The sequence below is a fragment of the Miniopterus schreibersii genome, assembly GCF_964146895.1.
Source record: "Miniopterus schreibersii genome assembly, chromosome: 1".
Classification (NCBI taxonomy): domain Eukaryota; kingdom Metazoa; phylum Chordata; class Mammalia; order Chiroptera; family Miniopteridae; genus Miniopterus; species Miniopterus schreibersii.
Genome location: NC_138101.1, coordinates 30347841 through 30369173, shown reverse-complemented (window position 1 = coordinate 30369173; position 21333 = coordinate 30347841). Strand labels below are relative to the sequence as shown.

General features: G+C 36.1%; 1 protein-coding gene across 4 annotated transcripts in view; it reads right to left on the bottom strand.

Annotated features, from left to right (window-relative positions):
• The window catches only part of EXOC1 (exocyst complex component 1), a 50092-nt gene extending 29400 nt beyond the window's left edge, over positions 1-20692 (bottom strand). For 3 of the 4 annotated variants that reach the window (XM_081155331.1, XM_081155329.1, XM_081155332.1), the window contains exons 1-8: positions 20545-20692; positions 15924-16057; positions 15027-15157; positions 11795-11954; positions 7232-7419; positions 5247-5474; positions 4918-5050; positions 4187-4296 (exon numbers count right to left, since the gene is read on the bottom strand). In XM_081155331.1, the coding sequence (XP_081011457.1) occupies positions 4187-4296; positions 4918-5050; positions 5247-5474; positions 7232-7419; positions 11795-11954; positions 15027-15157; positions 15924-16047 (1074 nt within the window). In that variant the 5' untranslated portion in view covers positions 16048-16057; positions 20545-20692. Of the gene's footprint in view, positions 1-4186; positions 4297-4917; positions 5051-5246; positions 5475-7231; positions 7420-11794; positions 11955-15026; positions 15158-15923; positions 16058-19950; positions 20040-20544 lie in introns of those variants that run through there. The other variant, XM_081155330.1, reaches the window with a different exon arrangement.
• Positions 20693-21333: the final 641 nt, after the last annotated feature.

Sequence of the window (21333 nt, the reverse complement as noted above, 5' to 3'; positions counted from 1 at the left end):
TCCTGATAATGGGAAAATTCATTATTAACATTTGTAGAGGATTTTACAGTTTACAAAACTCTTTAACATATATTATTATTCAAAGCTTTCTTTTACAAACAAACTTTTAAGATCACTATCACCTGAAAAATTCACTTCTAATATGAAGAACATCATTACCTTCAAACCATTACTATTCAGATAGATTAAATATTATTAGTATAAACAAAAAGATTTAATTTTAGAGAAAAAAGTTCCAAAATAACTTTAGAAAATAGAAAAATTAAATACTTAAATTGTTTAATTAATCAATAATACTGATAACTATATCTAGAACTCTAATGTGCAAAAAATTTTATCCTTCGTATATTTTTAAATTTTATTCTTCATATATTTTTAAAATTAAGACATTGTTTAAAGTTTCTTATTAGTAAAAATAAAATAGTAACAAGTTATCGAATGCCTACTATCATGCTCAGTACTATATATATAAAAATACAATCTTCACAATAATCTTGCAGTACTTTTTTTTTTTTTTTAAATATATCTTTATTTATTTCAGATAGAGGAAAGGAGAGGGAGAGAGAGAGATAGAAACATCAATGATGAGAGAGTCATTGATCGGCTGCAGCCCACAACCCGGGCATGTGACCTAACAGGGAATCAAACCCTGATCACCTGGATCCTAGGTCGATGCTCAACCGCTGAGCCAAGCCCGGCTAGGCCTCTTGCAGTACTTTTCTAAGTCATTTAAAAAAAATAGCAAATACTATGACCATAATTTAAAAATAATATATTAGGTTTTATCCAAATTTCAAATTAATCTAAGACTAATATATTTTCTAAAAACTTAGTGAATTACAAATTTTCGTTAATGTATATATTACTAGAATTAACATAAAATTAGCTAATATTGAACACTTTGCTATACCAAAGCACTGTCTTAAAACATATAGCAACATTAACCCTCATTACTACCCTTTGAGGTAGGTATTTTTATTAACCTCATCATTCAGATAAAGCAACTAAGGTGGGACAAGGAGGATAATGAACTTGCCCAAGATCACCCAGGGAGGAGGTCACAGAGAAGAGTCAGGATTTCAAATCCAGGAAGTCTGGCTCCAGTGTCCACACTCAAACACACTGCTACACTGACTGTCCAACAGGAACAATGTGCCCATGTGAAATGTTAAATATATTTTCAAGATTTGGGAATTCTTTCTATCTATTGCATGTCATGTTTATTTTTATTTTCTTAAAGAAAAAAGAAAATCTGAGCAAAGTTCCAACAAACATCATGAAAACTCATCTTAAATAATAATGAATTTTTCTAAGCTTTTAACCACAGATCAACAACCTATGTGAAATGTGCTTAAGGAAACAATTTTTGTGACATGAACTGAACACTGGTGGTCTGTTACACGGGTTTTATTTTATTATACAATGTTTCTATAAATACATGTTGAAAGAAAAATTCCAAACTTAAGCATATAGCAAAAAACACTGCAACTTCAGTTTTTTCCTGAAAGTCCTTTTTAGTTCAGCGCATAATCAGTCTCATCATGATGCTAAAAGCAAAGAACAGAATCATGAGGTCTCTGCAGGACCACAGGGGGAAGGGACAGCAGAGAGCAGTTATCCTTTCAGGACAATTTTTTTTTAATCCTCACCCAAGGATATTTTTTCCATTGACTCTTAGTGTGCGGGGGGGGGGGGGGGGGGGGACACATCGATTAGTTGCCTCCTGGAAGTGCCCCAGTTGGGGCCAGAATCAAACCTGCAACCCAGGTACGTGCCCTTGACCGGAATCAAACCCTTGACCCTTTGGTGCCAATGATCTAACCACTGAGACACACTGACGAGGACAAGACAAATTTTTCAAAAAACAACCAAAAGAATTTAAAAGGACATATTCTTTATGCAAAAGTAGATGGCAGTATTTCTTTTTTAAGGTTTTTGCTTGGTAAAATAAATAAGTGGTGACGTAGTCTCCAAATTTTACTTCTTTTAATTACTGATGTGTGAATTTTAAAGACTGGGAATCAATGCTCTTAAATTACTGTTATATTTTGATCAGTAGGTTATTTACACTGGATTCTTCTGTACGGTAGTTATAGTACTTATAAATGTTACAACATCTATACATTTGCTATACACTGCACTGCATTGACTCTTTTCAAGTCTGTGATGCCGCATCAACTACTCAGATACTCAATAAACTCACTTTTAACTAAACTTCATTAGCACTTATATATATGCATACTATGGTACATAGTTATACATAAACAATTTAATATACACATTGCTGTAGAGCTTTAAGTACATTAATCTTACAAGCATCTTGAGGATGGGAGCTACTTCTTATACTTACATATGGATGAGAGTGAGTACATAACAGGCATACAATGAAAATTTGACAAAGAAATGTACCATAATAAGGTAATCAAATTTTCCCAGATATTTTGTCCCACAACCAGGAATAGAAATATCTAGGTTTCCCGACTCTTTTGCTAGTTGACCTGATGCACTGAATTCAAAACAAAGAAAATCTCTTTTCTGTACTTGGGAATCCTCTTCCACCTCCTTCAGCATATCCCAAGGTATTGCAACATGATGTTTTTTAACACGCATCATTCACACGTAACAATACATATTAGATTTTCAGAACTGCGAAGCATTCATTTTAAACAAGCCATTAGTTTATAAGGCAAAGAAGCAGAGTCATAAATATCTGAATGTTACAACAAACAATTAAGGGTGCAGAAAGGACTACTGTTTACGGACTGGTATTTTCAATACCATTGACAAATGTGGATAACATCACTGTCAAGTGTCATTTTTTAAAACCAAGGAATTGTGTAGATAAAGATATTATTGAAATCATTCTATAAGAACAATGTGAATTAGTATTTCCTATGTGACTTCTAGTTACTTTTTTTCTTGACACTTTTCAAGTTAAGTGAAATGTTAAGAGAGTCTTTGCTAATTTTCCCCTTGCATGCTTATTAGTTAGGTCATCTTTTATGCTCCCATACACCACTATCATAACATTTACTCTTCCTGAGTATCTATCTCCCTTCCTTAGACTGTGAGCTACTTGAGGGCAGGATCAGCTGCTCGTTTATCCCAAATAAATGTCTGGTATGAATCAAATGGCAAATGATCTCTAAGTAAATGAAGGAGTGAGTAAAAGAATGACAGGAAGAAAGGCAAGCAGAATGAGATTAAATGCCTTTTTGGCCAAAATAAACTTTCGTTACGGACATTAAAAAACGGCGACAAATAAGGTTACCAAGTAGCTTAAATCAGCAAGTTAAAATCTATAAAGATTCTGCTGCTGTTAAGTTTAGCAAACTTTATGGGGAAAAAAAAAATCAGAGAAGCTTGAGCCAAATTTGATGTACTCACAGGCACCGAAAGAAAGTAGGACCTGTTATAGAGTTGAAGGAGGGCCTGAGTAAACTAATCAGAAATAAAATAGAGTAAATACAATTGAAAACAAAATAAGAATCCAATGTTTCAGACAGCATTTCTTTATGAACAAGCTTTCCCACAATTTTTGCGTACCCAATAACCCTAATAAAAGAGAGGAAGAACATAAGAAACCTAATTTACTGTACCAGATATTAAAATGCCTTCTATTGTAATCTCTGTAAGGTACTCTTAATATTATTGCCACAACCTTAATTATAACATCCCCTTCCATATAAAAATGTAGACAAATGGTTTATGTACGATGAAATCAACTGAGATTTACAATTGCACTGCAGTCATTTTTCTCATGTATAAAGGACACAGAGCCAATGAAACGTTTCATACATTGAATCAAGTCCTGGTTCTCACCTCAAAATACTGAAAAATAAAACAGGCCAAACAATAAACATATAACAAGTTTGGACTTATTTTTATAAATAAGACTATCTTAATGGTATACACAGTAAGAAAGCATAGTTTTTTATGTGATTTCTAGAAACAGAGACGTTTAGCTGAAAGGAACCAACTGTCTACCTATGGAGGTAGTTGAGGCCCAAAATACACCTATGAGCAAATATGCACATAATTACAAATCTTAAAATCAAATAAATGTGTGAAGAATATGCTATGATCCCAATGATATAAATTAATTTTTTTGGTGGGAATTTAAGCTTAAGGTAATATATAAACAAGCTACAGGAACATACCAGTATCAATAATAAAATAAAATTACCTGTTGAACAAAAACATTGTTGAGGTGACTGGCCAGCCTCCGGGCAAAATGCTCTCGCAAATCACTGAAGCGCTGCTGCTGTTGTTTGACTGCCAGGAGCATGTCATGGCCTGAAATCAAAATGTTTCTTGTTTGCTTTAATGGGTAAAAAAGATCCTCCCATGTTTCATGAGTATATTTAACAGTATCCATATTTCAGTTTTGAAGAACCTGCTTTTACTGATTTGTTTGCTTTTATAAAAGAATGGTAAGGGGGAAAATAGTATAGCATGGTAGTTCTCAAAGAGTGGTCCTTCCTCAGCATCATCTGAGAAACATTAGAAATGTGGATTTTGAGGCCTCAGCCCAGACATACTGAATCAGAGGGTGGGGCCTGGCAATCTGTATTTTAACAAGCCTTTCAGGTGACTCTGAAGCAAAGTCAAGTTTTGGAATCACTGGCCTTAGCAAAACTGTTTGCTCTCTGGTCTAACCAAAGCATCTACTTTGTTCTAGGTTCTGTGGACTGTGCTGAAGAAAAATCATGGTGTTAACTTGGGTCACTGATAGTCAATCAGAAGGAACCGAAATGAAAAAGTTCTTAGTGTTTGGAAGTAAGTGAAACTTGTTTGGATAGCTAATAATGTAACCCTAAACCACTTGCCCCATCTATTTCTTGTCAAAAGCATTTTGCTAAATTACAGACTAATCTCAGGTTCTTGGTCACATTTTATTATCTCCAATGAACACACCTGGTCGAAGAGCTACATTCATGCACTGCAGAAGGGCATCGGCGGCATTGGTGCAGGCCTCAATGCCTCTAGAAGAAGCAAGATCTCCTTCCTGAAGGGCCTTTATATGACCTTTGGCCAAGTCCATGTGGTTCTGGAATATATGTAAATATAACATTTGCACATATAATTTTGGGAAATTCACAGGTAAGTGGCTATTCAATCCTATCACTAGGTCTTTGTAATTATTTTAAATCTTGCTTGCATAAGGAAATTAGAAAACGTTTACAAATGGGTTTCACATTAGATTAGATTTTTTATTGCTGTTGGTAATTTATAACCACACTTACCACAAGGAATTCTATCTCAGACAGGAGTTTTACATTATTAGTGTTGCTAAGATGAATTAGGTGGTTGCTTTCAGATATCTGATCCATTTGTTCTTTTACACTTTGGAGCATTTCCTCATAACTGCTGAGTTTAAATTCAATCTGATCCACCTCCTTTAGAGCCTCATCTAACAGCTTCATCAGGATGTTCACTTGCTTTTCAGAGGCCATGATTGACTGAATGTTAGCCTGCAAAGTTAAAAACAAAAGTAACACTGCATATTATTTAAATGTGTAAAAGAAATATAAAGATGAAATACAGCCAAATCTCTTTGACAGCAGAGTAACAAAGATTGACATGTACATCTACAAATCTACTTTGGCTTATCACTTGATGTTTACATTCCACTTTTTACAAAGCATTTCAAGAAGGTATACTTACCTCTATATTGAGGTTAAGGACAAGGCCTCAGTATTTCCTATTTCCACAGACTGCACAAGTACAGTTCTGCCTCACTACGTGTCATCAGTAATGGTATATTCTCATTTCTATAAATTAAGGGGCATTAGACTAGGTCATCTCCAACATTTTTTCTAATTCTACCAGCTCTAGGAATTTTCCATACTTAACAGTTACGTGAAGCCCTAAAGCAAAGCATAATCATCTATGCAGTGCCTTAGTGGAGAGCACTGGCGATGATGGAACCGCCTGACACTCCAACACAGTGTGTGCTAATGGGATGGAAGAGGGTGTGTGTAAGACAGCTCCTCCTAGGGTCTTCGCTCCTTTTTCTGTTGCTTGCACTATGTTTTTCTCTAGGCAAAGCGGTAACAAACCACCATCCCCTTACCACTGTTTTCTAAACGTTCCTGATTACCAATTTTCAATTCCCTGAAACACAGAAGTTCCCAAATCCAAAATTAAACTGCAAAGCAATATGACTTGGAACATATCTGCAATATTAATTGGAAAATATAAACCACTAAGTCACATTAAGAAGGCAGGTAACATGTTATGAGGAAAAAACCTGGACAAAGAATTACAAGAATATATTGTACACCTGATGCTGTAATTTCATATGTGTTATTTTATACAGTATTCATAACAACTCAACTATAAGTACAGCCCAACAATAAAAAGGTCAGAAGGGCTCAGAACCATTGATACCTCTTAAGTAGCACAGCTGGGGCTTAAATTTGTCCAGGACAATTCCCACTTTAACATCTTGAAGTCTCTTCTAGGCCTTTACTTCCAGTGAGTTTTGTAAACTTGGCAGCTTGGACTATTCATGTAATCTCTGGACCTGAGTTCAACTTCATAACTCCTCTACCTTTCAAGTATAAAATACCAAAATTCTTCAACCCTTAAAATATTCCTCATTCTCTGAGGGTTTTTCTTAAAAGCTTACCTTATCTAAATAAAACAAAAAAACCCAACTGTTCATATTAGATTTTTTCACATCAGCACTGCTCCTTTTAGCTCTCTCCATTCTAAAAGATGTGCATTTTAGATGTTGACTCACAAACTATGCATACAAATTAAAGAATCTATCCCAAAACATTTCAAACATCCTTTCCTCCTGACTCTCCTGTTTTCACCACGCTTATTCTGCTCCCTTTTGGTAAATGATTCACCTATTTCAGCCAAATTTCTCTCTAATTTGCACCTATTGTTTTTTCAAACCACAAAAATGCTACTCTTTTGCATTGAACTATTCTGAGGTGTTTCAGAGGCTGGGGGAATCAACTCCCAAATTAGTTTCTGGTTGGCTAGTTTTTATTTCCATCATTTCATATCAAGAATCTCTCAAAATCCAGAACCTTAGCCAACTGCCTTCACTGGCCTAAGAGAAATGGTTCTGCCATTTGATCAAGAACTGATGGCAGCTGGTAACGCACTTATAGAGAAAGAGCAATAATCACACCATGAGGCAGTAAAATATGATTATCCCCAGTCTTCTCAATCCACTACACAGCACTAATCACAGATTATAGAAGAGTCTTACCCCATCTAGCACCTGCAGCTCTCTGGACAACCTCTCTGCAAAGGCCTCAGCATTAGAAATTGCATATTCACAGCCTTCCACCATTATTTCAATGTCCTGCTCCTCTCGCGCATTTAACTCCTGGTATTCATCCACTGCTTCTTCATCACCTCCTGCCACACTCTGGTTTTCTCCACTTGGAACAGATTCTTAAACAGGGTAAAAATTAAAAATAAAATAGTAAAACAGTAGGAAGGGCAGTAAGTGGCACTTATAGGTAAGGTCAATTATAAGCACACGTCACATTTAGTGGCTGGAAAATAGGAAAAAATGATTCAAAATATAATAAAAAAACCTTATTTTTATAAAAAATGGAATCTGTTAATGTTTATTATAATAAAAAACATGCAGTCTAGTTCACAGACTTGTGTTAAAATAGGCTTTAGTCACAATTTCCCAAAACACAACTAAACTAAAAAACAAATACAAAAACAGAAACAAAACACATGAAACAAGCCTAACCTTCTTTTCCTACCTGAGGTGATTGTTGCTCTAACAAAACAACAATTATAAATTTAGGACACATGAAAACAATTTGCTTTCCTTTTTTTCCTAGGTAACATTTTTCTTCTGTTATTTTTGTTCTTTTCATCTTTGTAATGTTTGGTTGTTTCGTGTGTGTTTTTCAGTAATTTTTCATTGAAATGATATATAGCTACAATACACAATTTATTTTGGACACTGAAAATATTAACTGAATTTTCCATTTCTTTGTTTAAAAATATTCACACGCATTGATAAAATTTCTGAAGATCAGCCATAGAAGTTTTCTCAACAACTCTATAGTAAAAAGAGCTTGACATTACAGAAACTTACATGAGTCTTCAAAGCTTCTAATAAAGGACCAAGAGGTCAAATCTGGGGTGCTTTCTAGATAAATGTTTCAGTTCAATTTTTTTAATACACTTAACACATGAGATTTTATATAAAGCTTGAGGTTAAAAGAGGCAAAATGAAAAAAATAATTTTTAACCTCTAAATAAATCTCTAAATAAAGGTACTGATTTTCATAAATTTAATGGTACACAGTTTAAATCACAAACTCTGGATGCTTTAAATGTTCATTATTTTCTATGAAAATGAATATTTACATTCAGTATGACTTGACATGTTAATTCATCCTAGAACAAAAAAGAGCTATTTCAAAGTAACAAAGTATTTACTCTTAAGAATTGATCATTAGGCAGATTTATATAATATCCCAGACCAAAAAAAAAAAAGAGAGAGTAAAACTCTTGGTACAGGCAATTGCAGATTACAGTATATAATTAGAGAGGCATCACCAACCTCCTCATCCTTTGAATGAGTCCATTTCAGTTCACTGTGGAAATGTTAAACTGTCATGTGTGACAGCTTATTAGCTACTAGGGAGCAGGGGCTGCCCAAAACATTCAGTACAGCTATTTACACAAGTAGACATTTAAAATAAACAAACACTTTAAAAGTTCATAACTGCTTCAGAGGTATTTTCTCTCCCATGAAACAGTTCTTTGAAAATTAAAAATGAATAGTATCATTAATTTTATCACTGTATGGATTTTGTAGTAATAAACTTGTCCCTGAACACAATTTCATAAAATATGCAACCAATAGTACATAACAATGGCAAGTAATAAAAATATACAGACTAGAATAAGAAGAAAAGGTGTTACGCACCTTCTGTAACTTTAGGCAGTTCTGGAGAGTAAAAAGGTATGAAAAAAGCAGAGGAAAGTAAGCAAAGAATATTAGCTGGGTAGAAAAGTATACACACTTAAAATTTTAAAATACTACCCATATTTCATTTGAACTTCATGCTAAATCAAGGTTTAAAAGACAATGTCAAAATTAACTACAAAGTGGAAAGATCCATAAGAAGCTAAATTTCGAGCGTTCATTTTTTTAATTCATTTCAGACAATTACTAAAAATACATTTAACTTTCTAATTTCTCTTAGTCTTTTAAGGAATAGTACTGACTGGTCCTTGAAGGAGAAAACTGGAAAACAGATCCACTTCCTGGGGATTATTTTTAGGTCAGTTGTGACTCATGCATTTAGTCTAGTTATTTTCACTCAAGGCCCAAAACCTTTACCCGGACTGACACACCCTCACAATGGATTAGTCATAAAACACTGTTAGAAAGGACAAAATTGAAGCAATTATAAAACACCCAAGATACCAGTTCAAGCTGGTATTTAAGGATTCAAGTCAAAGATTTTTAAAAATCTGGTTACAAAAAAGAAAAAGAAAAGGCCAAACCAAAACTTCAGTCTACTTCAGCTGCTAACAAAGTCCTCTTTTACAAGTCATATTCTGCTGAGAAGCCCCAATTATTAGCATGAACATTCAACTGTCACCAATAAATACTAAAGTCACCACTGTTAACATTCACAATGAACAGTCTTACTTACGTGAATGATTATCTCTTAACATGAGATGGTGATCATTTACTTGTTTTCTAACATAACTCAAAGCTTAGAGACATCTATTTTTTTTTATGGGACTTAGCCATGATTTTAAAGTCCAGTAAAACATTAAAACAGGTTTGGAAACTTTAAAAAAGCTACTCCGTGAACTCCGCTAAACCAAAGCAATGGTTATTTGATTTACAGAAAGTGATTTTCAAAATGAGATCCAAAAAGATCTTCTCAGTATTCTTAAAATTTATCTCAATTTGGGTTAATATTTATAACAATGAAAACATCTACACCTTTGTTTTAGGCCCTGAAAAATTGTCTTTTTTTTTTTTTTAAGCTAGACACTTCATTCTCAATAACAGTAATACTCTTCTCATTGAGTTTGGTAATATTTCTTAATGAGGTAAATAATGACAGGGTATATATTTTCCTATATTGTTGACTTCATAAAATATATTGGTTTAAAATACATTTTAGGCAATAAATAACATCTGGAAATACATAATATTTGAAAAGAGGACAGCAAGCTTTTAAATTCACTTAACAGAATATTCAACCCTGTAATTAAAATAAATAAATAAAAGCCAATAAAAAAATTTAAACCACTATTTAAGGCATGAAAAACTACCATAAATATTTTGAAGGTCATTTCTGCAACATATTCAGTCACCAAGACACTGGGGTCTGATCTGGTGAGAGGTCAACACTGAGGGCTCCTACACAAGGCCAGCCTCACTGCGGGGAGGAGCACAGGGCCTGACAGGTGTGACTTGCCTCTGCCAGTTCCAAGCAGTAAATCTGAAACTAGTATCAGGCTCACTAATTATAACTGGTAAGAAAGAATACTACATTTAAGGAGAGAAAGATCCATGGCCAATAATAATAATAATAATAATAATAATAATAATAATAATAAACAATAAAAAGAAAAGACAGAGGCAAGTGACTAAGAAAAGGAATAGTTTGAAATATCTGAAACTGCTATTTTTATAGGTCAGACTGGCTGAATATTGGCAATTTCAGGTATTTCCACCTGACAGAATAGAAGCTTCTATTTTTAAATGTTAATATACAACTTAGGCCAAATTTAAGTTTTCTTTATAATTTAAGACAGATCTAAGTTTTTTTCTCAATAAAGAGGAGCAACAAATCTGTTCTTTCAACTGCTTTGAAATAAAGAAATTACATCTACAAGGCATACAGAACCATTTTCTTACAATGTTTATATCTTGATGAAAGAAGTTTTTAAAAGAATAAAATCTCATATATTTTCAATAATTAACAACAGAGTTTTTGTCTTGTAACATAAAATAATCTCTAGTAACATTTCTGAAGAGATAACTGATCAAAATTATCTTAATTAACTTCAAGTCTAAGGATTTTTATCCTGATAATATAATTATAGCTCATATTTATTGAGTACTTACTATATATCTGGCATGGCTCTCATCATGTTCAGATATTAAGTAATTTAATCCTCACAACAATCCTATGGGGTAAATACTTTTATTATCTCTATTTCTGCTATAAGGGAAACTGAAACATAGAATAACTCAAGTCACATAGCTAGTAAGTGACAAAGCCAGCATTTGAACCCAGACAGTCTCCCGCCAGGATTGCGTACTTAATCACTACACCTACTCTCTGCACAAAAATATAGCTACAAAGATATTCATCTCAGAGTTTTTTAAAATAAGCAAAGATTGAAAAATTAAAAATAAATGATTAAATAAATTACAGCATACCCATATGATGGAATACTATGATGCCATTAAAAATAATGTTGTATAAGAATTTAATAACATGGAAAATGTTCATGACACATTATACAAAAAAGTATGTTAGAAAACAATGTAAATTTCTTCATTTGAAAGAGTATTTTAAATTTGGATGAAGAAAAGACTAGAAGAATTCTAACAAAATGTTATCTCCGAGTATCTATGCAATTTTTATTTATTTAATGTACCATTTTCTATAATGAATAATCATTTCTGCAATAAAATTATTTTTAAATTCCTTTACAAAAAAGATAACTGTGTTCTATTTACTTTAAATAATGTCAAATGATATATTCTGTTATAGATACACTTTTATTTTATTTTACTACATTTTTATTTAACTGTTACCTTCCAAAAGCTGTGAACTGACATTGACAAAATCAATTTTCTTCCGGAGATAGCGCTGATTCAATTTCCAAATGCATGAAATAAATGCATTCTTCTCAGCAGTGCTGCTGGCAACCCATTTATATACTTTTTCAAAATGTAAATCAAATTCAGGATTTTCCTGGAAAAAAAAAATATACAAGGTATTGTTTTGATCATATCCCATTTTCATTATTGTAAAATCTGCATTTCAATAAAACAAAAAGAAATTGAAGCTGTTCTTGAAAAAGAAATCACCATTAAAAATCAGCTAAGTGACTTGCAGAGAATGGCTCAGAAAATTCAATTTAGAGCAAAAATGTTGTTTACCTCCCAAAAGAAGCAAGATAAAAAACAACATAGTTTTGGTAATTTTCTTCCTATCCCCCCAGAGACTATGACTAAAAAGTAAAGGCTTTGTGTCTCCGCTTCCTAATCTGTAAATGACAATGGCCTCTAGTTTTGATGTGGAACTAATTTTTCTTTTTAAATTGCTTATGGGGTTTTAGAGTTATACCTCTTCTTTGATGTACTATTATTTATAACTGTGACTTGACACTAATTCCTGATAAAGAATATATCTTCTAATTATACCATATGAGAAAAAAATACACTCTATATCCTGGTGCGGTTTTCAAGAACAAATCTGGTAAAAGGCAGAGACTGCCCCTAACTGTTTTCAATTCTGAAAATATAGAATGATTAAAGGTGTCTCAAAAGTTGAAAAGCAGCTAGACTGATGTGAAGGAATTGCACTATGCTCTCTACATGTCTCTTGAGCCACACTATAGCAATAATTTCATGCCAGGCTAATTGTCCCCTGAATGTAGAACTTGACTAGTACATAAATATAAAAAGTGAACACAGATGGACATATACTTTTCTTCACATCAAAGAATTAAAATCTAGGCTCAAACATTCTCAATATTCTACAGAAGGCTAATAATATATTTAATTAATTTAAAGTGTTATTTAGGGGGAACAAAATGTAAATAAAGACCTTAAAAGCAAGGGAAGTTATATCAGACTTATACTGTGAAGACTTGGGATAATTTCAGGATCAGAACTTTACCAGTACGTGGCACAATCATATTACGGTAGCATGGAACTACTAATTTGTTTAATTTATATATCAATAAGCAGAATTGAGCATTGAAAGATTAAAAACCTACACTTACAATGAATAGATAGTTGCATTATTACTTATAAAAAAATCTAAGAGTATTGGCAACTAATATGAAACTTGATGGGAAATGGTCTCTTCCCTGGGAATATTTCCCATAATGCCATAAAACAAGCTGAGTGCTCCAGTGGCAACACTCACACAAATCAATGTGTGATACTAAATGGCTAATGTTAGGCTATGTATAAAAATTTTATGTTTTATATCCATATATAGCATATACACATCAAGGTGCCTACATAAAATGAAAAGAAAAAATCCATTAAGCAAGTCAGCAATGAGGCGTCATCCATGAGAAAGCATTCCAATAAGCATTCAGCCAAGTTAGCAAATTATTCAAGTCAACAGGGTTACGAAGTACAAAACTATTGAAGGAAAAAGGGCTTCTAAATAAAGCTATGTTTCTAAAAAGCCCTTAAAGTGTTTTCTCTTAAACAGAAACCTACCAAAAAAGCCTCTACGCTTGATCCTTCCCCATGGTAACAGAAATTATTTGTTAAATAATTTAGTAAAGTATCTTTAAAATCACACCTGCCAAACCCTGTTTCCACATTTTTCTAAAAACTGGGTGCTCCTTAGGGATAAAAGCAAAGGCCTAGTTTGCCAAAAATACTTAAAGAAAAGGCATTCTGTATATTTGAAAGAAACCTGAATTCTCCAGATACACAGGGCTCTTCTAAAGTTGTTTTTGCTTCACTAAAAAATTATTTTGCACCTGACTCAACTGCCTGTCATTTTGTCTAGTTTTTAGTTCCTCACAAGTTTATACCAGGGTAAGAGTAAAACCAGAATTTTATGTTATCAAATTGCTCTACAAAGGTAGTTTTTACTTCTTTGTGCCTTCTTAATAAATGTATAAGACATGAGGAGTTAAATCAAAGGGCACCTGTAATGACATGAGCCTTGCTATTAGCCCCATCAACAGCATGAGCAGATGTGTACTATGCATGCCCTGGCGCTCTGGAGGTGCCTCTGGGCTGCGGAGGGAGATGAGGAGGGGGCAGCACTTACTCAGAGGAGCTCTACTTGATTTCTTTGAAAAAGGCAATGCTGTGGAAAACCTCGAATTGTCAGGAATAAAGGTGGCCCTTTAACATGGTTGTGATCTCATTCACCTTTCTTGGAGTTTGAATATGGCTTAAATGACAAGTGTAAGATTTGTATTCCTATATCTTACTCTTTAAGTTCCTTAAAATAAGGTGTTTAACTCTCTCTCATTTCCTTTACTTGAGCCACAAACATCAGACCATGGCCTCAAAAGGGCAGCTTGGGCCCTGGTTGGTTTTGCTCACTGGTTAGAGTGCTAGTCGTGAACTAAAGGGTCTTGGGTTTGATTCCTGGCCAAGGGCACGTACCTGGGTTGCAGGTTTGATCCCTGGCCCGTTCAGGAGGCAACCGATCTATGTGTGTGTCTCACATCTATGTTTCCTCTCTCTCCCTCTCTCTCTCTTTCCTCCTCCCTCTCTTCCACTTTCTCTAAAAATCAATGGGAAAAATATCCTCAGGTAAGGATTAACAATAACAAAACAAGGTCAGCTTGGCTGCCTCAGCTAGCAATTCTATATTAATTCATGAGGACTAAGAAAGACGCACTTTGCTATATTATATGTGGTTTCTGAACTAGGTTTTACGGGAACAATGATTTTTTAAAAACTACTCAAACAATACACCACTTAAAAATCTGTACTAACTTATGGATTTCATACTAGGTATACCTGACTTAAATACTGAAATGCATAGAGTCAAGGTTATTTTGCTCTAGTTTATGTCTTGTGCACAAACATAACTGTAGCTCAAAAAAAACAAAAACAATGAAACATACATATGTACCTATTTTCAGTAGCCTAAGAGTGGGGAGTGGGAGAATGAAAGCTTGAGTGATACAGTTTAGACTAATTCTTGGTTAGTTGATGGACCAGTGGATTACAAAATAACAAGATTAGATCATTTTAAAAGACATAATACTACACTATAAAATGAAAGACACTTTTTGAATACAGGTTAAAAAAAAACACCCTAAAAAAATCATACTTTAATAGCATCTTTGGCATCTACCACAGCAAGGTCTCGAAGAGCCCACGCAATTTGCCTTTTGTAGAAATCTCCTTTATCAGATTTCTTGACTTTGACCACCTTCACTTGCACAGGCCGTTCAGTTGTCACTGTTGAATAAAATACACACTTTCAATAGAAATATCATTCACTTACTCATTTTTCTTTCATTCGCTCACTCATTAAAATATAGCTATCAGGTGCCTATACCCAATGCTAAAGGAATAATATTTCATAACAAATGCTATGACTGAGGAATGCTCAGAATACTAATGAAAGATTCTAAATCATACTAGAGGGTCAGAGGTAGAGTACTTGAGAAGTAAAACTCTTAAAACTCAACAAGAAAAAAATCTGATTAAAAAATGGGTCAAAGACCTTAACAGACACCTCACCAAGAAGGAGACACAGATCACAAAGAAGCGTATTTATGCATTCATTGGTTGATTCTTGTAAATGCCCCAACTGGCAATTGAACCCACAACCTTGTCATATTCAGACAACACTCTAACCAGCAGGTATATTTCTTAGGCAAGGAAACTAAATGGCTGATAAATTTGTAAAAAGAGGCTCAATCTCATTATTAAGGAAATACAATTTAAAACCACAATGAAATCTTATTTCGAACCCACCAGACTGAAAATGTCAGCAGTCTGTCAAAACCCAAGTATCACGGTATAGTTAGTCTTCATACCGTATGTTATAGGAATTCTTTTGTACCTACACAATACTTAATTAAAAAAATGTTTTAAATAAATTTGTTGGTCCAACAGTTTTTCCAGTTAGAGAGATGATGAGAATATTTAGAATACAGAAGAAAAGTCCCCGTGGGAATAAAAGAATGGCAAACAAGACTTTTTCTTACTAAATACCCACCTGTGGCACATAAAAAACAGTTCTTTTTCTTTTTTCCTGCTTTGCAGACATTGACAATACTCAGCAGGCGTTCATCATTTGGTGTAAAAATGTCTCTTTGTAACGCATGTTTGATTGCTGTCATCTTTACTCAGCTGAAAAAAATCGGAATATAGATATTAAGCTCAGTCTCAAAATCATTCTCTTACATTGTTCTGTTTATGATTTACAATGACCTTATCTATGGCTAATAAGCATAGGAAGATTGATTTAATGCATTAATACAACTACATCATAAAAATAAAAAGCTGTATAGTTGGAAAAGAAATTAGAGAAGCAGTTAGCAAACTATAAAGTCTTTGGAAGTGCTCACCAAAGATTATAATACAAAAAAAAAAAAGAGTTGAGAAAAAAATTTTAAAACACATGCTCAATCTCTAAATATAAATTTCTTGTATAAAGACCTCTTACCACTCAGTTACAACTCAACAGTAAAAAGACAAACAGCCCAATTAAGAACTGAGCAAAGGATTATAAGCACATGAAAAGATGTCTCTACATCACTAACATTAGGGAAATGTAAACTGAAACCACAATGAGATACCTATCACTTTACACCCACTAGAATGGGTAAAAGTAAAAAGCCAAGTGTTGGTAAAGATGTGCAGAAAAAGGAACTCTCATACTAGTGATTGTAAAATGGTGCAGCCACTTTGGAAAACAGTGTGGTGATTCCTCAAAATGTTAAATATGGAGTTAACATGTGATCCAGCAATTCCACTCTTAGGTATATACTCAAGAGAACTGAAAACTTATGTCCAGACAAAAACTTGTACATGAATGTTCATAGCAGTATTATTCACAATAGCCAAAAAGTGGAAACAACTCTAATATCCATGAACTGATACAACAAACTGACGTGTAATCCATACAGTGGAATATTACACAACCAAAAAAAGGAACAAAGTACGGATAGATGCTAAAACATTGATAAGTCCTGAAAACATGCTAAGTGAAAGAAGAGGGATACCAAGGACTGCATATTTTATGATTCTACTTATATAAAATGTCCAGAGTAGACAAATCCATAGCAACAGAATGATTTGTGGTTGCCAGGGGCTGGGGTGAAAGAGGAATGGGGGGGGGTAATTGCTAATGGGTATGGGGTTTCTTTTGTGCGTGATGAAAATGTCCTTGAATTATAGTAGTGACAGCTGTATAACCCTGTGAATATACTAAAAACACTGAATTATACACTTGAAAAGGGTGAATTTTATAGTATATGAATTCTACCTCAATAAAGCTACTATAAAAAATAGGTTTCCACTTATCTCCTTCTCATGTAATTCAGCATCTTTTTGAAAATATCAGCTTAAGTTAAATATTTTTAAAAATCTCTTTTCAATCTTATATTTTGAATATAGCATGTGTGTATATATATATCTCACTATTTTCTAATGCAAATATAGCATTTCATATACGTGAACTTGCTTAGGAAATTAACTTCTAACACCATTTCTATGGGAAAATGAAGAAAGTATGTTTTAAATAAATGACTTAGAATGAATTTTCATAACACAATGACACTTTTGTAAATGAGGTATTTCCTCTATTTCACTCAATCTGTGAAAATTTTATCTTTGCTCCAACTCAAAAATTGTCTTTCTCACAAAAATCGGATATTCCCTCTTTCATCTCATCTCAGCCTCTAATCTTCTTACCTTGCTCTCCTTCCTGCTTTGTCTATCTGATCTCTCCAAGCTTCTTTTCAAACCTAGCCTGGAAGTAGTGTCCATTTCCCTACACTCACACTATCCCTTCAGTTATCTTCCTCTTGTTTGTTGTAGACCAGTTCACCCTGTTTATAAAGCTACATAAACAGTATATTTTTCTCCACTTCTCTCGTACTACCATATGCACTTAAGAAGGCCGCACCTCCTTGTTCCCTGCATTCATTATGAATATCTAAATCCAATGACTCAATGTTGCTCAGCAATTCTTTAACACTTCCTTTGATGACTCCTCTTCCTACTCCCCATCAGTGTTGTTGCAAATCCTTCTTTCTCTCTTCCAACCCCCAACTGTAGTGTCAGCCTCCTCCCTCTCTGCAAGTGACTTCGCCATCTACTCTGCAGAGAACGTAGGCACCATGAAGTATAATTTTCACCAACTGTTTTCTTTTCTCTCTCTCTACATCTTCACCCATCTTAACCTCCCTTCCACCTATTACAAAACGTCCTTGTTACCAATTCCTTAGTATGTTCTAGGGCCTACACACTGTGCTAAAAGATCTACTGCACCCTATCCCCAAGCCACACAGGATACTGGCCAGTTTGCTTGTCTATCTCTGGGCTTTGTTAATGCAATTTCCTTTTCTGGAATGCTTTTCTCCTTGGGAGAGTCAAACCCGCCCCTCAAAATCTGTGTAGTCACTCACACACACACACACACACACACACACACACTAATTCCCTTTCTACTTCTCTAACATTTCCTCTTTACTGTGCTAACACAGCACTTAAAACATTATTTTCTAGCTCACTGTATTCTCTCCCGCATTAAAAATAGCTCCTTGCAGACAAGAACCAAGTCTTACTCATCCTTGTATTCCTGCAACTTGGCAAGGATGTAGCAGGCATCTAATAAATTAACCAAAATGACATTACCAAATAACAGGACAACTATTCTTACCCTAAGGTTAGTTCCCCCTTCAGAACTCTCACGTCTGTGAGCAATGTCCACGTTCAAATTCCGTCATATTTGAGTCCCCTCCTCTACTGTCAACACGAAATCTGCTGCCACATTCCGCTGACTTCCCCTCATCGACACATAATTTATCCTTCTGTTTTGTTCCCCGTCAACACACCGACCCAGGTTCACATCAACTACATTTATTTAACAGCACAGTATCTGGTTATCACTTTGCAAGCTTCCACAACCCCAAAAACCTCAACAAACAAGTAATATTAAAGCACAGCTTTCATCACAACATGCTCTTGTTCAACGTTTCACTAGTGTTCCAAAACATAAGCCTTCCACTCCAAGCCCTGTTGTTTATTCCGGTCTTTAAATCTTTGCTTAGGTGCTTTTCCCTGCAGAGAATATCATCTATCCAAACCCTAATTACACTTCATGATTTACATAAAGTTGATTCAGTAAAGACCTTAATCCAAACGGTCTCCTCTCAATTGCTATGGCACTTACTGTATTTACTGATCAGTCAAGCACTTGCTGCAAATTGCTTCAAGAGATTGGAAGCTTGTAGATCTCAAAAACTTTCTTGAGAGAGAGAAGGGGAAGGGGGAGGGAGGGAAAGACACACACTGGCATAGTTCTGTGTTCTTTCTCAGTAGTTACTCAACAAATACTTCTTGAGGCAACCTGAACTGAATAGTAAAAACTGGTCAAATGAATGACTATTAGTGGCCAACGTCTACATCACAGTCCCTCTTTGGTTAAAAGCAACAACCGACTAAATGGATAGTGGTTTAAAAAAAAAAAAAAAAAAAAGACTGCCCATACCTCATAAAGGAGTTAGGCATAATGAAAGGCACTACCTGACCCTCATTCACTCAGCAAATACTGATGTCATACTAAATGCAAGGTACTGTTCCAGGTGACAGCAGTGAAAAGGGCAAGTATGATCATGATGAGAAGGCCACTAGTGCCTCCGTGGCATTTACATTCTAAGTAAGGATCAAGTGACACTCTACAGCAGGGGTGGGGAACCTTTTATCTGCCGAGGGCCGTTTGGCTATTTATAACATCATTCAAAGGCCACACAGAATTATCAACTTAAAAATTAGCCCGTCATATTGGGTCAAACATTTAATTAACTCACCCCTAATGTGATGGCTGGAGCCGCTTCTCTTTGGTGAGGCCTCTCGGCAGGGCCAGACCAAATGATCTTGTGGCCCTGCACGGCCCAGGGCCGAAGTTCCCCACCCCTGCTCTACAGTCTTTCCAACCTACTTTTCTGTTAAGACAGTGAATACATCAGTCAAGATCGTCTAAAAGTACTTTTCAGATTTAAGAATCCTTGTCTGACCGCGTTCCAGAGGCAGGCAGACAGGCGCTGCTTCCTCTGCGTTGGTTCTGGTTTCCTTAAATTCAGTTCGACCACGACAGCGTGTGGCCAACAGCTTGTCCGAGTGAGTCTCAGTGCGGGCTGGGCCGCCTTGGCTATCAAGACACCTCAGCGCGTGGAGCATTGTCATCCAGAGGAGAAAACAGTGCACGGACACAGGGGAATATACTTGAGAGATTTAGAAGAAAATGTGTATTTGGACAAAGAAGGGGAAGGCAACTGTCATACCCTCCTGCCCGGTCTACGCCAAAGAGCGAAGTGATGGGGGTCGTTGCCCAAATGAAATACGGTTCCTATGGGCGGAACCATAAAGAGATGTGTGGGGACTGGTCACCCAGCCCCCAGGGCAAGGAGCCAGGCGATGCTCCGAGCAGACTCTGCGCCCTACCCAGAGGCGGTGAAAGGAAGGGAGGCCCGACGGCGGAGCTAGAGTCGCTGACCCCGCGCGCTGAAAGCGCAGGGGACCGAGGAGCCGCCTCACACCCTGGCTCCCGCCAGTCCTCTAGTCTGTCCGCCCCCGCCGGGACTACCGGGCAGCCGCGGCCCAAGGCTTACCGCAAGGCCGGACTGAGCCCGGCTGTGCCGAGGCGCGTCCTCCAAACCCGAGACGCGGAGGGGCGGGAGCGCCCACCACTCCTAAGACGCGCCCCTCAACTGAGCGGTAAACCGGAAGGGGCGGTTCGGCCACCACTTCCCATATCCGGGCACGTGATAAACCTCCACGCCGGAAGTCGGCCCGGGGAGAGGAAAAGAGAGGCGGCGATGGGCATGGAGGGGGCGGGGCAAGGTCTCGCGGGAGGGGCGGGGCAAGTTCTCGCGGGAGGGGCGGGACAAGGACTGCAGTGGCGCGGCCTCTGCGGCTCAGAGACTGACTAGGGACGCGAGGATTTGGCGCTGATGTTACTTTCTTTAGAGATGCTATTTATGCAGATATTTTCCGCACTTTATTTGAGAAGAAATCCGATTGAGTGTTAAGGAGATGACGCCCATGCCCAGTGAAGTTTGAGAGGCACAGCCAATGCAGCTGGTTGCGAGGCAAGTGGTTCTTTTACTCCATAGTCTTGGCACCTGTTTCCTGCCAGGCACTTGACTGGAGGTGCAGAGGTGATTCAGACACGAATCCGGCCTGAAGAAGTTCACGGTGTGGTAGGGCTAAATAAGATAGACACACAAGTGCATATAAAGTAAAACAAAATAAGTGACCAAAATGAGTTACAGGACAGGTAAGTGTGCTGGGAATTCAAAGGAGTGAGTTCTTTGCTCCTGCACAAAGCAGTTCTTTGCAAGGGTTCTGCAGAGATCCACTCATGCATGCATTCACTTATTTGACCGACAGTGCCACCT